Source organism: Sesamum indicum, linkage group LG11 (genome assembly GCF_026168435.1).
Source record: "Sesamum indicum cultivar Baizhima isolate 11 linkage group LG11, ASM2616843v1, whole genome shotgun sequence".
NCBI lineage: Eukaryota > Viridiplantae > Streptophyta > Magnoliopsida > Lamiales > Pedaliaceae > Sesamum > Sesamum indicum.
Window position 1 is genome coordinate 15,788,658 of NC_142667.1, and position 17,143 is coordinate 15,805,800.

A 17,143-nucleotide genomic window follows, 5' to 3' on the forward strand; every position below is an offset into this window, starting at 1 on the left:
CTTAAATCCCCCAACAACTCCTAATAATTATGTTTACTCACTCCTTTACTCAAACCCTTTCTGTTTTATTTTTTTAAAAGAAAAAGAAAAAACAAATCTAAACTTTTGAATTTATTCTTTGTATTAATTATACAGCAAGACTATAATATTGCAATTAACATGAAAATTACAATATATTGGAAACAGAAACTTTGGCGACTTAGTCTGTGAGATTTTTCCTTTTTTAAATATATCTATATTTTTAAAACAACCAATATACTATTATGCAATACAATAATATTTCTAAATTAATTAACAATTTCGATTCAAATAAAAAACAACATACATATACTACTACAGAAAAAAAGATTAAATACCTATATATCTATAGAACTCACCATCTCTTAATTGATATTTTAAGACACGTATAAAAATTTAGATTCTCTCCAAATTTTTAACGCCCACAAAATAAGCATCGCTTTAAAGTAGTTATAAAATAAGAAAATAAATTAGTACATTTTTGGTGATTAAATCAGTTGGAATAAAACAAATTTAATTTACAGATATTTTGTTGATCAAAGGGTTTATTGCAAGAGAGAAATAGGAAAGATGAGGGTATAGAAGATTTTGGTTAAAAAGAGGAAAAAAAAGAATCTTGGGTTTAAATCAATATCATATTCCTTCATTACTCTAATCCGAATATATATATCCAAATTGCCGCAGAAGAAAATCCCATATCTGCCCGGAAATCCACCTAACGCCTACAGTTTTACTGCCCGATATCCGGGCGGGCAGTCCAAACTCCAATACCACTTCCTTACTTTTGATTACTTTTGTCCCTCCCCATCACTTCCTACACTCCCACCACCACCACACCTCCTCCGCCTTGGTGGGTGGCGCGTGTAAGCAGAGTCACGAAATGGGGCAGGGTCTGAGCTGCAGAGAGCAACAAGAGAATGAGCTTTTTAACGCAGTTCAGAATGGAGAGCTTGAAACAGTTGAAGCAATGGCGGAGCAGGACCCAAACTTGTTGTCGCTCAAGACTGTCCACGGGAGGCTCTCTGCACTCCACGTTGCGGCTGCTAATGGGCGGATCGAGGTGGTGTTTTCTGTGATCTTGTTGATTTCTTCTGTTGCCTCACTATCTTGATTAGCGGGGTAATGTAATTTCTTGAAATGTTGTTCGATGATGTAAGATTTTGTTTTTGGTGTCTTTGTACTTGCTTAGGTCCTTTCTATGCTTTTGGATCGGTCTGGAAATCCGGATATCTTGAATCGACACAAACAGGTGTGGTTTGAATGTGTTGGATTGTGGGTGTCCATTGATTCTTAAGTTTGTTTTGTCATTACTTTTTCATGTATATGTGATCAAGATGCAGTTTTCTTTTGCTCAGCTTTTTGTCTTGTTTTATTTACTAAACTATGGGCATTGTTGTTTCTGGGTTCTGATAGACACCATTGATGTTAGCTGCTATGCATGGAAAGATTTCCTGCGTGGAAAGGCTGATTCAAGCAGGAGCAAATGTATGATAATCATTTTCAGTCCTGTCTTTTCATATTGTTGTATCTGTTCGTATGGTGTATGTACTATTGGGTGCATAATTTGATGATGGATTTTGGTGGTGATTTTTCAGATTTTATTGTTTGACACATTATATGGGAGAACCTGTTTGCATTATGCAGCTTACTATGGTCACTCAGATTGCCTCCAATTCATTCTTTCGGCTGCCAATTCTACTGCTGTTGCTCAATCTTGGTAACCATCTATGTTTTTTCTTGTTCTTCCTTACCTTTTTTGTTTGTTGGTTTGTTTGTTTGTTGGGATAAAAACAGAACAATCTGCTCATGCTTTTGATTGGATGTGATGAGGTCAGGGGATTTTCAAGATTTGTCAATATCAGAGATGGGAGTGGGGCAACTCCATTGCATTTGGCAGCCCGTCAAAGACGTCCTGATTGTGTGCACATTCTGTTAAGCAATGGGGCTCTTGTGTGTGCATCAACTGGTGGATATAGGTAGCACTTGATTTCAATTTTACTAGCATTTTAGTGTTATCAGTTAAATTGACAGAGAGCTTTGCAGCTATCCAGGTAGTACTCCTCTTCATCTGGCTGCTCGGGGCGGCTCATTGGACTGTGTCCGTGAATTGCTTGCTTGGGGTGCTGATCGTCTTCAAAGAGATTCTTCCGGGTGAGCTATGCAACTATTTCACAGGAAAACGAATAACTCCCTGGAATCACTGAATATACTCCTGGGAAACTTGGTTTTCTGTACCCCTGTTGGCTACATTTTGAGATCAATAAACTGACTACTAAGAGTTAATATTGTTATAACATGACATTTTTACTAAATATTGAAGCGACATAAAATTCAACCCCCATCTCACACCTGAAGCAATTTGCATATGACATCCTAAATCTGATAACACTGAACTACATAAGCTTTTGGTTTTTTGTGAAAATGAAAGTTAAATTGAATGAGGTGTTTCTGCAGGAGAATAGCTTACATGGTTGCTCTGAAGCACAAACATGAAGCCTGTGCTGCTTTGTTAAATCCTTTGGCACCAGAGCCTCTAACTTGGCCATCACCGTTGAAGTTTATCAGTGAGCTCAATCCTGATGCAAAAGCCTTGTTGGAGAAAGCCCTAATTGAAGCCAATAAAAAGAGAGAAAAGTCTATCTTGATGGACACTCCTCCATCGTCAAATTCTAGTGGTACTGATGATGAATCTGAGGTATGAGTTCCGAATACACATTTTCTGTATTTCGAAATTATACTTTGCTTAACTGCATTAATGCTCGTTGAAAGTAGATCACAAAAGAATTTCTCATCAAAATTGTCCTATGAATGGCCAACTAAAAGTAATTACATGCCTAGATGTCAATCACAAATAGGTGTGCTACAATCGAATAAAATGAAAGATTTGCATTAGATTTTATCCTTTCCTCATGAAATGACTACTGAAGAACACACCTAAGTGATCCAACTTCAAAAAATAAAGGACGAAATTTCTTGCCATTCAGGCTGGTGATGCTGAACTTTGCTGCATCTGCTTCGAACACGTGTGTACAATCGAGGTGCAAAACTGTGGTCATCAGATGTGTGCTAATTGCATTCTAGCCCTCTGCTGTCACAGCAAGCCCAACTCTTCCACCAACTCTGCAAAGATTCCAGTCTGCCCCTTTTGTCGAAGCAGCATAACTCGATTAGTTGTGGCCAAGAGCAAAACCGATAGTGAAATCGAGTTGGAGTTGAGTCCTTCAAAGCCAAGAAGAGCAAGAAAATCATATAATCTTGGTGAATGCAGCAGCAGCCTCAAGAGCTTGTCGTCTTTGGGCTCGTTTGGGAGATTGGGTCGCACTTCCGGAAAGGTTGCTGCCGAAAGCAATGAGGAGTTTGATAAGCCCTAATATTGTTGGAAAATGATGCCAACTTGCATTAAAAACTGAAGGGAAGTAAACTAAAAACCTGAAATGATCGGCAGCGTGGTGAATCTGAAAGAAGGTTCTTGTAATTGTAACTTACTGCAGAATCTTGGAAAAGAAGAATATACCCATATTGTTGCTAGCATAAATGCTTACAATTGAGTGAAAGCTCAATCATTTTGTACTAAGATACAAGGACGTTAATGAAGTACGAGGAAGGACGTCTCTTCTTGACTCAGTTGCTTTCTGTTAATTGTTTGTACTTTGTTATAATCTGGCCCTAATTGTACATCATTGTCCCGAGTGTCACAGAAAAAGAGCAATAGCGTGTGACTTGTGAGTGTGTATTTTCCTACATCGCCTCAAATCTACACAGTTACCAGCCATTCTATTTTCTTGAACTCACACCAAAGTGGACTCACCCAAAGCTGATGGTTACAACTAATTAGAGGTGAAATTCTAATGCTATCGTCGAATTTGAATCAATTATATGATAATTGTGATATATTTATTGTGTAATTAGTATACAATTTAAAAATGACTAATGTGAATCACGTGCAAGTATATCGTAATTTGATTGGTTTAATTTGATCAAATTTAATTTGGGTAACAAAAAAATTAAACAATTAGAATTATTAGACTCAATTAGACTAAAACCCAGTCCACAAACTTGGAACTGGACCCATTAAGCCTAATTGGTCTTCTTGGTCTTACTTACGTTTTTCTTTCTCGTACAAAAAAGTTTGTTCGATTTCAATTTCGACCATAGAAAATTAAATCCACAACCAGTTTGACTAAAAATAATCATTCGTACTGATGTGGGCTGAACGATACCTACCAATACAACTTACGGTTGGCAAAGGGGATTGAACCATCAATAGTCCATCTGACCAACTAAGGTAGCGAACAGAGGGTCTTATTTAAGAAGTTGCTAATAATAACTACAAAAGTTTCAGGCATGTAGATAGTAGTAGCTTAGTTGTCTGTGTTGCCAGTCTGTTTTCACAGGTGAGGTATCTATCCAACTACCTTTTTCGTTTTCGATGGGTAATGAATAAGATTCATCAATCTTCAGTGTAATAAAACCATTACAATACAAATTTGCGTAGCACGCAAATGTAAAACCTTATGATTTCAAGAACGTTACGTGGCTGCAGAAATCTTGATCCAGAGATACATGGGAGAATGGACAGCAGCTCATATAGAAGAAGGGTTCACACGCAAAAAGGTACAACAAGAATCTTCCTGAAGACATTACCATAATTGACGGAGGTGCTATGTACTCAGAGAATTGACCTTGAAAACATTAATTGAGTCGACGCAACTGCAATTTATTCAATTAGATGAACGGCTTGTGGGAGGAAGTAGCCCACATATCAATGTGAGTACTGACCAGACTATAACAGAAAAAGAATATTGAAATTTCATAACTACAAACGAGTACAAACAATTGAAAACCCGGTTTTGATCATCAATGAGTAAGATTTCCGCATAAACACGAGAGGAGTAATGGAGGTCCATCCGCATTCTCGTGTGTTAACAAATCCCTACTGAAGGTTCTTTCCCTATCCAGCAAAGTGCTTGATTGAGGAGGGGCAACGTGGCCTCCAACAAATAATGAATTTGGGTCCAAAATGTGAGAGAAATCGTCTGGTCCATAACCATTAGGGCTAGGATTTCTTCTGTAATTGCTTGCAGCTCTCCTTTCTGCTTCAAGAAAGTGGCCGAGAGACGGAGTGTTGTTCATGCTCACGGCGTCGGTGTTGAGCCTTGAGCATAGTGATAAAAACCATGTTTTCGTCTTGTAATTTTTTTTGTTTCTTACAGGTTCAGATATTCTTCCTCTTGTAGATCTTCGAGAGAGCTCCAGAATGCTGGAGATACCAATGAGGCTCCCCAGAGTGATACTCTTGTCATGGAAGAAAGAACCAGTTGACTGCAAGAGACGAACACCATCATAACAGAACAAACTAAATTACCTAAAAGATAATCAGCATAGCTCTATTCCAACAGACCATACTTTTGTTTGATTAACAATTCCAATTCATAAAGAACAGGAAACATTAGATCAATAACTGTGTAAAAGTAGTTGATTAATCTCCTTCCTCCCTTTCAATGGTTGAAAATATTTGCTTTACCATCCCAATTGCATTAACTCAGAATGATATAACATCAAATGTTCTCGAAATAATTCACGGGTTCTTTAAATTGCCGAAAACATAGGACCCAATGCATGTTCTTGCAAGATCCATTACAGATCAGTCTATGACGTAGTTTACGTGGCCCGGAATACACTGATATAACTCAACTGCATCTGTCACTTTAGTATACTATATTTGATATCATGAGTATACTTTTCAGAAGTAACAGAATTAAATTATACGGGGTCATTAGCATTTTTGGGGGTTGATGTATTAAATTGACAGGCCATCTCAAAAAACAAACAGGACAATGCATAGTCAAAGAGTGAAAACAACATCATTCAGGGCCATGTGAAAAGAGTAAAGTGCTTGCACAGCTTTCAACTTTTAGTAAGCATGAGCACGACCCATTCTGACACAGAAAATGCAACGAACATTGAGCATGCATAAAGAATAGATGCCAACTTTTCAGAGAAATGTTTCCCCTTAGCCCCATTATCGATGCAATTACCAATCACCAAACAGAGGAAGAGAAAGGCCCAAAGAAGAGAACAAGAAACATAAATTGGTTTGGAACCGCTGCTTTTAATTCTTGATAAGTCTATTACCAAAATGCAGACAAACGCTCAATTAAATACACCCACGACTCAGTTGTCATTACCATTTTGCAACTAAAATTTTCATCTCTACTGAAAGCTAGTTACAATTTGATTCTGACAGAATAAGAAAAATTACAGAGTGGAAAAAGAAAGAAAGGATTTCTCACCTTCATAAAACGAACAAATTTAAGACTAAAACGAGAAGTAACTCTTTTTCCTTCACTCTTAACAATGTATCCCATTGCAATTCAAACTGTTTCTTGCTTACTCAGAGACACTGATGAAAACAATAACAAATACACGGAGCAACATGATAGAGTTCCTTCTTTTTGTTTCTTTTCTTATTTGGGAATGTGATATTGATGAGATTGTGATAGAAATTTTATGCATTAACGGGATAAAAGAAACATAGAAGAAAGAAAAGCTGACCTCAGTATCAAGATCAGAAGAAGAGTCGGTGGAAGAGATTGGAGAAGAAGTGAGTAAAGTATTGAAGGAAAGTGAGCCATTGAGATCACGATTCCTCACCAGCCCAACTCTCACATTCAGTGGTTGCAGCCCCAATGGCCACCCTTCTTCCTGCATACACACATCAAATATATTCAATCTTCTCCAACAATTTGGCATGAAAAGATGAATAAATTCACATATGGCATAGCTAATTCAAGAAATGGAGAAAACAAGAAAATCCCAACACCATTATTATGAAGAAGGCAGTAGAGTACAGGCTAATCAGAGAGTGGGTGTTGTAGGTGTTGAGGGGGGAAAGCACAAGTACCTGTTCACCCATTGTTTTCTCCCCGTGCAATGGAGATTGTGGGGGGGGGGGGGGGGGTGCTTGTGTTGCTGCTGGACTGAGGAAGTTTTTGACGTGCTTTTTATTATTATGTGGAGAAGTAAAAGTTCATGTGAGAGAAGACGTCTGAGGGTAAGGGTAAGAAGTAAGAGCTGTCTTTCCAATGCCTCCTTGCATTCTCTCTCTCTCCCCCCTATAAAACAAATGGAATACTGTGTGTGTGTAATTTTATGTCACTCATTTAATTAAGAAATAAAATATAACAATATTATAAAAAGATATTTATGTAACTATGTGTAATTAATTTTGGCAAAAAAACCAATATGATATAGACCTGTATGATAATGGAAATTATTACATGCCGTACAAAGTGTTTTGTAAAATTTGATTTTTATTAATAAGCTGTTGTATAAAAGATAGCATTTTCAAGATATTTAAATTATCTAGAGACAAACTGATATTTGTATTCAACACTTATAACTGTGTTGAAACTTTGAAGTTAGAATTCGGATTGTATTATCAAAAGTTTGCCAAGAAGCCAATCTAATTATGTTCTAAATGTAATTCTTAGAGTTGAATATTCATTCAAATAATTCAATTTCCGCATTAGTCATTTTCATTTTAATCATAACTCATTAAAAAAAAGATGGGAGACAAGGGCGGATTTGACGATCTTGATCCCTTTGGCCCCTCTTAATTTACTACTTGGCCAATTTAATTCTCAAAATGGCATCTTTATTCGTCTAAATATTTACCTAAAATTACGCAGGATTAGGAATATGGGTTCGATTAATCAAGTGCTGGGGCCGAGGCCTACTGGCATCTAATGCAAATGCAACCATTTCTTTATCCCTCTATTATCGCTTCAATAGGGTCAACAAGATTGTGGGACCTTGGCAAAAATAACCCTCGCTGTTACCTTTTTTTCTTTTTTAACTAATAACAGTACATAAATAACAATAAATTATTTTGATATATTGAGCAATAATTATGTCTTTTAATTTATTCATAGAATTTCAATCTTAAATATAATCATTAAGTTAAGAAATTATTGTCACTTTTAAACTCCATAAAAGATAGAAAATATATTTCTGTATAAACTCAAATTAAACTTAAACTCGATATTTCTGGACATTAAAACCAAAAACAAAACAAGGGAAGGGAAGAAGAAACAGAAAAATAATTAAAGGTAAGGTATGTGAGATGCAGGGGTAAATGACAAGGGGAACCATCCCAAAAGGATGGGGTCAGATAGGGAGCCAACCCCACCCATTTGACTCAAAATTAGAACTCCTTGCACTATAAGATTCCCACACCCAAACCAAACTACTAAAGTTCTTGTAAGAACCCTACGAACCTCTCTGAGTTATAAAAAACCTGACAAATTGATCTTTGCTCAGCATATGAACAAAATTTTAGAGTGATAAAGAAAGCATTATATAACTAAACAACGTTTACGTAACGACAATACGCCACACAGTGGATAAGGTCTAGGCAGAATTGAATCAAATTAATATGAGCAAAGTCACTGAGCACTGTAAATACAAATGACAACTCAACCAAACTGTGCTATGATAATTAAACATTTATAAATTAATATAAATAGTTATGGCAAAATCAGCATAGTCGAAGACAACACCACCCAATTTGGTTCGAATTCTCTGTTCTCGACTTTCTGTTCCACAATGTATTCCATTTGCAACAGTATATCATGTTATCAAGAAAAAAGGATTTAAAAAATATCTACACATTGCGTCATGACATATTTCTCAACACAAGATAACATTTAATGAATCAAATACATTTCAGAATAGAACATTAAGAACAGAGAATTTAAGGTCCACAGTCATAACAAGTGCAAGCTCTTGGTACGAACTAATTAATAGTACAGTCAAATGCATGCACAGCACGTGAGAGTAAGAATGCGAATTAACTCTCAATTGATAAAAAAGGATGAATTGCCAGAAATTGTGGGATGACAATGGAAGACTTCAATGAGGCATCACCACACATTTACTACACAGAGATCGAAGTTTAATAATAAGCTCTAGTGTCGGTGTGATAAAAAAGGACTGGGAAAAAAAAAAAGAAAGAAAGAAGCCATAATTGCGAATTAACTTAAAGATCGAGTATAGTCAAAAGTATATGGGGTGGGGGGTCCATCACACCAGTTTTCGAGGTTCACACAAATCATTGGACACAGCACCAGTCACAAACCAAAAAGGTCATTACACTTCTTCTCTGGCCACCTAATACTAAAGAAATCAAGAAACTGTACAAAATATGTTCAGTAACCAAACTGAAATTCTAACCTTCCCATCACTTCTTTTCTCCCAGAATATGCCAATTTATAGTTAAATGTTCTCTTAAGATATGGCAAGTGCAGAATTGACAAAAGCATACAACCAGAACAAAGTTTAGAATTCAAAATTTTTTGGAGAGAGATGGATATAAAGACATCAATTACCATGTCCAGGAAAGTACCTCCGACGACGAACCAAAATTCAACCTGTTTTAGAGTGCTCATAATCTTCGCAAACAGGATTCAGTAATCTTACCTGAATCCAAGTAGCATTATGATATCAATTATAATTTAAAATAGGATAAACAACAAAATTAGTTGTCGTCCACCCTATTTTTGTTATTTGCTCGGCCAATGATTAAAAGGAGCGAAGGGCTGTTTTCACTTTTCCTCATAGTAGAATGCATTTGATACATTGAGTGCAATTGTATGATCTTCAGATGATGTGAGATCTAATACTTTAAGCAAGTCTGCTGAAAAGTTCAAACCACGGAAATTTTCTTTGGTAGATATGATGTCGCTGTGCTGTTATCGAGATCCCTTGATTGAAAAATCTACCGAAGCATCTGGCAGTTGGTGGACACTAGGATTTGTGTTGCCAAGACTTAGTTATATATGAATCGCGCGCCCCCTATCACAGTAGAAAATTGGATTTGTATACTTGGTTCAAAGGTGTACCTTATGTAAGTTTATTTGTGCATTTGCCACAACTCTATAATTCGAACCATATTTTATCCCTGAGCATGTCTCGCACCAGGCTGATACTCTCCAATTCCAAGCAAGTCCTGCAAATATTTAGTTTTGATCATTTGTGGATTTGGCACAACAATGATCTTTTTCAACATAACTAGTTATCCTCAGAAATGAACTAAGATTAATATCAGAAATTGGAGAACATAAAGAACTTTTTAGCCTGGTTTGCATGGACAGATATTATCTACATCAAAGGTACTGAGAATTATGGGTCAAGCACCATATCTAGACATCTTTATTTCCTCCATGTCGTAAGATGAGAATTTTCTATGTGTGTAGGCCCTTCTGCAAATCCCTGTAATGTATTTAGCTTTTGCTGTAGAAGGGAGTTGTCAGTTTCTATGGAGATCTGGACACGCATGGACAATTTAAGCATAAGAGCACTGATCTACTAGGTCCACTACATAAAAGTTTCACCACATGCTTCTGGTTTGTTCTGTCTGACGTGCAGAACAGAAGTTCCCCTAGTGTTACCAGATGACCGGAATATCAAATATGGGATTCCTTTGTATCATTGAAGTCACTGTATTAAAATTTGACCAGTTCATGTGCTGTTGAGTCCATATTGATATACGTCTATATTCACACACATTAATCAAAATTAAAATTTTATAGCTCATGCACCGTAGTAGATTGCGTTAAATGCTAAATCCTTTTTTGACTCTGAAAAAGTATCAAACTTGAATCAAATCGCATACTTCTTCAACCTCTTTTGTCTGAGTTCACTTAAGCTTTGATGATAGCATACATTTAATAAGTAGTGATGATCGTAAAATGAGTTTTGGATAGTTGAATAAGAATTGCACTTCCGTTAATATGCTAAAGTCCATTAATGATGGACAATTAGGTAGGACTGGGATTCATCATTCAAAGCCTTGTTGTACCTCAATCATTCAGAGTAAAACACATAAGTGTCTTCTCATCTAACCATTCAGAGGAAGTGCACTAATGATCATTAACAGAGATACAGATTAAGATGGCAATATTCTAACTATATGATTTATGCTTTGCAGAAGATGGACACAACACTCCCAAAAATACTGCTTTTTGCTAAGAAAATACACACCTGGCATGCTCTATTTTTCGCTCTCGTTTCTGCTGTGCTGGGAATATCATGATTGGGTTTCAGAAATCTCTTCTCCCTCCGTTCGCATGAACCCCATCCATCTGAAAACCTTCCACCCCTAGCAACATAAACAAGAAAAGTAATAGAGTTCTGTGTAAACAAGGAATTGGTAGGTGAAAATTCCACATATTGTAATGTCCAGCAGGCAAAGAACATACTGCATGTATGCACGGACAACAAACTCTGCTCGTGCAACATTGCGGTTCTCATCGAATTCAATGGTCTTGTCTTTAATTTCATAAGACAGATTGAAGTAAAATGATATCTTCCTCCAACCTGTAGTGCACATGTAACTTAATCGTACAGCACAAAATCATATGCCATCTATCTATCTAGGGAGACATGTACAAGCTTGAGTTTACCTGACTTCTTAATATAACGATTCCCAGATATCATAGTGTAGTCACTTTTCTCCAATATCTGTCCACCAGAAGATATCATGTCAGAGTTGTTGTGCGTTTCTACAACAGATAATCAGATTCCTTTCAGAAAACGTGAAAAAGGAGCTATGGTCATTAACAATGACGGATATAGGATTATACTTCTGTAAAAGTGAGGTACATGAGAGCCAAGAGACTAGCTTCACCGCATATTACATAATTCTCTGCAGCCAGCAAGTTAGTTGTATAAAAAATGGTGGTTTTCCGGGTGGTACAGTAATTAATAAAAGAGAGACCAACATGCTAAAGAGACAACCTAGGTGCTTTCACCTAAAGGAGAAAGATCCATTTCTATACCTTCCCCTAGTTGAGCATTCAATCTCTTATCAGTAGGTAAACCCATATTTGTTTTTTAATAATCTAACAGTAGATAACTATATTGAGACTTAATTGATCAAGGAAGAAAGTGGATTTGAATACAAGAGAAATGTATGTCGACATAACAAGAGTGTGGTATAATTTCATGAGCAGTCCCTTCCGTTCCCTTGCTCTTGACGGACGGTAAATTTTACAGGATTTACTAAACGGAAATACTTTCAGGCATCCCTCCATGAATTTTTAAAAATACAACTACGAGAAGTTGGAGCTGCATAATGAACAGATTTGTTTAAGACTTCAGCTAAGCAGCATATAGAAAAGTTTGAAGTATTGTACAATATCATCCGTCCGACATAAATTAGCCACCTAAGATTATTGACAAAATCAAAATCACAATAAAATTAAATAAGCACGAGGACAAATTGACGAACAACTCACCGCCATAGCAGCATTTTGGAACTCCTTGAACAGAGAAACTGTCGGAAACTGGCCGGCCAAACTATGTCTCATCTCTGTCTTCTCATAACTCACCGCCGAGGCAATTGGACTGTCACAGTTCGTCACAGCAAAATTTTTCGTCTCCGGAGAATCAGTACTATACGGCTGGGGAGTGGTCGGAGTGCGGTGCACGTGCTTCACCACCATCAGTTGCGGTGGACTAGACTCAGAAACGGTCAGCATGTTAGTAGTTCTGGAAATTTTTTGAGGGCGTTGATTCTGTACAACCTCGCCGTCGGGGTTGTAGTTGTAATTATGGAGGTGGTTGCGAACTTGGTTTGGTAACTTTGGTTGGGGGGAGGGAAGGGGGAACGGAATGGGTGTCAGGGGTTTGGTGCGTTGTTTTGGAGTGGAAGTGGAGGTGGAGGAGGCGGAGAGAGAGGCAGCGGCAGCGGAGTCAATCACAGCCCATAATGCGGCATCGTCTAGGTCCTTGTCGTCGACGGCGTAGGCGATCGGCGAATCCATTTAACTCGATTTGAGCTCCTTCCTTGGCAAGGTAGACAAGCCGGGCGCGCACTGACAGAGTATTCGAATTTGAAATAATCCAACGACGTCGCTGAGCAAATGGGCCTAAGGATTGGGCTCCTATTTCACTCACCCAACCTCAATGGCCCATTAATAGAGAAATAGTGGAAACATATTTTGGGCCGTCTAAGTTCCAAACATTTTGACGACCCGAATCCGATTCAAATAAATCCATATAAAAAAAACAACCCATATAGGAAAGGTAAAAGATTTGCTGGAATATTCTTCTAATACATTTATACAGCCATGATAAAGGTTTACATATGCTACATCTATTATGATTTATTCTTTCATAACTTACATTACACAAAATAAAAGAAATATGTATAGTGCAAAATTTTCAGACTCCTGTCCAGAGATTTCCACCAACTACATAGACATTGTTCAAAAATTTTGCTTCTATTAAGAAACATGAAAAAGGAAAAACAATGAAAAGGTTGTATGAATACCTAAATTAATATATACTCCGTCTGTCCTAAATTTTATAGTTTGTATTTGTCTGGCGGGGGCGTCCTGAAATAAGACTTAGAACAGGCCCTGACGACTGACTTTGAGTGGCAAACCAAAATTCTGATACACTCTGATCTCACCCTCCAAGCTTGCTGTTACTATTACCATTCCCCATGCTGTTGCCTGCACAGTTTGGCCACCATTACTGCTACTTCCACCTTCTCCCAAGGCCTTAGAGGAAGCAGAAGAAATGGAGGGCGAATCGCCATAACAGATGGCATCAGAAGACGCGCTAAACGAGTCGCTGGGACCTATTCCAGGATCAGTCGGACCTGAGTCCCCGAGTTCATCCTCTCCAGAACTCGTGTTTCTTTCCAGCACATTCTTTTTCTTGGGAAGAGGGGGCAAATTTTGCCTGCTGCTTCCACCAGTAGAATTGTCTTCTCGGGCCGGTGAAGCGGAAATTGACGTTTGTGAAGCACTAGAACGTTTCGTGGTGCGTTTGGACTGTATTTCTACTAGTGGGGCCTCGAACTTTATGCTTCCAGGCCATGCCATCGCAACAGATACGTCTTTACAGGGGAAGTGCTCATGAGCATGGACTGTAACTGTACTTTTTCTCTTCCCAGCTGTCGGATTCTTGAACTCTTCAACCTTCCAGATATAGACCTGAGAGTCTTCGCTGGCGCTTATTACATGTTTTCCGTCTGGACTGAATGTAGCAGCAATCTGGCTGCCGGTATTGCGAAAGCCTGTCCAAATTTTAGAAGTTGAGTTAAGAGTTTGCAGTCTTGGAAGCATGTTTTATATATATGGAAGATATATGTACCTCTGAATTTTTGGATGAGGTCTGGACCATTGTAGATTCCGAGTCGGTTATCGGTTGCAGTAATTAGAACTTCTGACGGATTCCAGGGGGCAAACTGTGGAGAAAGCGAGTACTTGGTTATGGCTTTTGGCAGTTTTGCTGAAGGGAATTTTAGGGCTGGAAGTTGAACTGAGTACCTGAAAACCTGTTATTTTCCCCGATTGAGATTGCAAACCAGGATCCTTTTTGCCTGGAGACTGAAATGTAGGGAACTTTTTGCCTTGGGACTTTTTCTTCGTCTGGATGTCCATTTTATGGTCCAATCTGCTACCTAGGTTACAAAATGCATTAAGGATAATGAATATTAACGTGACAAATTAGGACCAGAAAACCTGGTACTGAGCTGCTCTTCTTACCTTCAATGCTATATAATCGACAGGTCCCTTGAAGAGAACCAATTATAGCACCCTTCAAGATTACAGAAAATCAGTGCTCATTGCATCAAAATTGAACATCTCATCCTTGTGTTGTAGAATTAAGTGTAGGTACCTGGCCATCAGGAGTGTAGCTAGCAGCAGTAACCATTTCAGGAACATCCGTCCAGTCGACAACTTTACGCTTGGGTATGTTCCAGATCCGGACCTTTGCATCAAGCGAACCACTGATAAAGTAGTCCTCATCTACTGGATTGAACTGTATGCAAGTCACTGCCATAATAACCATAGACTCATTAAATGCAAAGATAAAACCATTAATCAGGTGGGATATCTACAAATTTGGCATCTCACCGTAGTCATTGTGTGCAAACGTTTTCAGACAGCTTTTCGTTTCCATGTCCCACATCCTTACTGTCTTGTCCATTGAAGATGAAAGCAATAGCTGCAGAGAAAGAGTTTTATCTGATTCTGTCAATTATATACTTCAATTGTTCGGAGAGAAACAGGGTTCTTTTCCCTACCTTTTAATCAAAACTTGGTAACTAGCCAGAAACTGACCTGAGATGTGGACCAGGACAAATCCAGGACTTCATCTGTATGACCTGTAAACGTGCATACTGGTTTTTCTGAAAGTGCTTGTACTGTCTCCGGCACACTCACATATTCAGGTTTGCCCCCGTTTGTTTTACCCTTTCTCTTCATTTCAGACGGCATAGGTGTTATCTCAGCAAGTGGAGGGCGATCAGATGAAATATTCCCAGCCATGGGATGAGGTGGTGTGGCACCACTGGCTGAACTTGGATCGTCGCCTTGCTTTATAAGATCACATTCCTGCATTTCCCATACATGAATCGTCCTGTCTTCCCCTGCACTTGCTAGAAAACGTCCATCGGAACTGAACCTGATGGTCCATATTGAGCCCTCATGAGCTTGAATTTCCTGAGCCAAGTGCAGTGCCGTAAATTCTTTGTAGGACTTCCCTTGCTGGTGAGCTTCGATCCATTGAGAAGTGTTCTTGGGAGCTTTCTCTTCAACCTGTGAAGAATTCTCTAGTTCTTTATCAGCCAATAATCCACTCGCTACTCCCTTGATATTCTTCAAAATCGCAGCCCCCTTTTTTTTGCTGTTTCTGAAACTCTTTGTAAGTAACGCGTTCGGGTTGAGTCTCCCGCTTTCGGTGCGAATTTTTGTGGACGCCCGTCGGCGCATCAGCTCCTTTACGAAAGGTGAATAACCGACGGACTTCTCGAATTCCTCCAGTGTAAGCTGCTCCCCTGTCTGAAGATCATTGAGCTTATTCCACATTCCATGTTCGTTGGCCTCTTTTACAATAAAATCCTTTCCAGTGTCCAAATTCTTTATCAAGAAGAACGAACCAAACGCTGCATCGGACAACGATACATCCGTATTTTGCACTGTTGCTTTATATTTCTCTCCAGTTGAGGATGGTCCAAAAGCACTTGTATAGTACTGAGGCGCAGCAATACATGTCGTTGGCATGAGTTGGCCTGACAACGTTCTAGTGATTTTGTTTTTTGATATCGGACCGATTAGTTCTTCTTTACGTTGTTTCAGTTTCGACGAAAAAGCTTCAATGTCGCTGTCTGACCTCGACCTCACGAGCACAATCGCTCTGGCAGGCGAAGCCTTGTCTGGGGTTGTGAGAGAAGGATCAAGCTTGGCTGCCGAGTCTTGAGCAGGCGCAGACTGGGGTTGGGGTTGGGATTGGGGTTGGGGTTGGGTCTTGGATTGGGATGGGGGATGGGGCGGGCGATGGGGCGGGGGCTGGGGCTTTATTGAAATGGCCCGGACGACCTTAGAGCTGGCGAGCGTCATAAAGTTTTTGTTGCTATTCAACCCCATGCCCTGCAACAATCGCTTGCGGCGCTCCTTGAGATCGCCTGGCTCGGCCATCCACATATCGTAGCTTGGCAATACGGTAGAGTTGTTTGTAATGGGTGCGATGGAATAGATGCGCTTTATGGAGGCAGCTGAAACAAACGACATGCGACTAGCTTCAAAGAACTCGTCGTCGTCGTCTGATGCGGAGGCCAAATCCAGGGGGACGACTGTGGATAATCTCTCGTTTGAGTCGAAGAAACTATCGTCGTCGTCGACAGCCACTCCTAGGCTGTCGAAATCCATGGTTAGTGTCCTTCGATTCATTGTCGTGAATGTGGTTGTGTAATTCACAGCAAGAATCAAGGAACTGAAGAAACAATCTTTTTCAGACAAAAGAAAGCAAATTTTTTCAAAGCCTTTGCCGGCAAAGAAATTCAAGAATTCTGGATTTTTTGGTGGAATGATGTTTTACTAGAGAGAGAAACAGGGGGAAGAGAGGGAGCAGTGGAAGGGAGTAAAATGAGGGACATAACCACTAGTCTGTTACATTTGTCTTAAGATTTGGCGAAAAAGAAATGGTCAATAAAAATTCCGTTCACTTACATAAATTATCAACAGTGCTGGACCATTTTTTGGTTTTTTACATTAATTTTTTTTAAAAAATTGTCTATATATATTTCATGAGTGAAATGATTTCGATT

General features: G+C 38.8%; 4 protein-coding genes across 7 annotated transcripts; 1 reads left to right on the forward strand and 3 right to left on the reverse strand.

Annotated features, from left to right (window-relative positions):
- The first annotated feature begins 703 nt into the window (after positions 1-703).
- Positions 704-3,642, forward strand: LOC105174441 (putative E3 ubiquitin-protein ligase XBAT31). Its single transcript, XM_011096544.3, has 8 exons — positions 704-1,078; positions 1,208-1,267; positions 1,432-1,503; positions 1,614-1,735; positions 1,854-1,994; positions 2,062-2,169; positions 2,473-2,713; positions 3,003-3,642. Exons 1-8 carry the CDS (start codon positions 899-901, stop codon positions 3,387-3,389), a joined length of 1,311 nt encoding a protein of 436 aa, XP_011094846.1. The 5' UTR covers positions 704-898; the 3' UTR covers positions 3,390-3,642.
- A 1,072-nt stretch (positions 3,643-4,714) lies between these two features.
- LOC105174710 (60S ribosomal protein L36) lies at positions 4,715-7,122 on the reverse strand. Of its 2 annotated transcripts, XM_088875540.1 has the most exons (3): positions 6,923-7,122; positions 6,574-6,723; positions 4,715-5,340 (listed from the first exon to the last, which is right to left on the reverse strand). In XM_088875540.1, exons 1-3 carry the CDS (start codon positions 6,932-6,934, stop codon positions 4,876-4,878), a joined length of 627 nt encoding a protein of 208 aa, XP_088731666.1. In that variant the 5' UTR covers positions 6,935-7,122; the 3' UTR covers positions 4,715-4,875. The 2 variants fall into 2 exon arrangements, with proteins under 2 accessions (XP_088731666.1, XP_011095201.2); XM_011096899.3 differs by lacking the exon at positions 6,923-7,122 and having other exon boundaries at positions 6,574-6,871.
- A 2,478-nt stretch (positions 7,123-9,600) lies between these two features.
- On the reverse strand, positions 9,601-12,883 carry LOC105174442 (peptide transporter family protein). Of its 3 annotated transcripts, none has more exons than XR_002288017.2 (6): positions 12,318-12,883; positions 11,484-11,541; positions 11,280-11,397; positions 11,062-11,179; positions 9,921-10,027; positions 9,601-9,825 (listed from the first exon to the last, which is right to left on the reverse strand). XR_002288017.2 is itself a non-coding variant. In XM_011096547.3 (6 exons), exons 1-5 carry the CDS (start codon positions 12,843-12,845, stop codon positions 9,974-9,976), a joined length of 876 nt encoding a protein of 291 aa, XP_011094849.1. In that variant the 5' UTR covers positions 12,846-12,883; the 3' UTR covers positions 9,601-9,873; positions 9,968-9,973. The 3 variants fall into 3 exon arrangements, 2 of the variants coding, with proteins under 2 accessions (XP_011094849.1, XP_011094847.1); XM_011096547.3 differs by having other exon boundaries at positions 9,601-9,873; positions 9,968-10,027; XM_011096545.3 differs by having other exon boundaries at positions 9,601-10,027.
- Positions 12,884-13,167: 284 nt separating this feature from the next.
- LOC105174711 (Transducin/WD40 repeat-like superfamily protein) lies at positions 13,168-16,983 on the reverse strand. Its single transcript, XM_011096900.3, has 7 exons — positions 15,159-16,983; positions 14,952-15,042; positions 14,713-14,870; positions 14,580-14,631; positions 14,361-14,494; positions 14,185-14,278; positions 13,168-14,107 (listed from the first exon to the last, which is right to left on the reverse strand). The coding sequence occupies exons 1-7, from the start codon at positions 16,764-16,766 to the stop codon at positions 13,431-13,433; spliced, it is 2,814 nt and encodes a 937-aa protein (XP_011095202.2). The 5' UTR covers positions 16,767-16,983; the 3' UTR covers positions 13,168-13,430.
- Between the last annotated feature and the right edge of the window lie 160 nt (positions 16,984-17,143).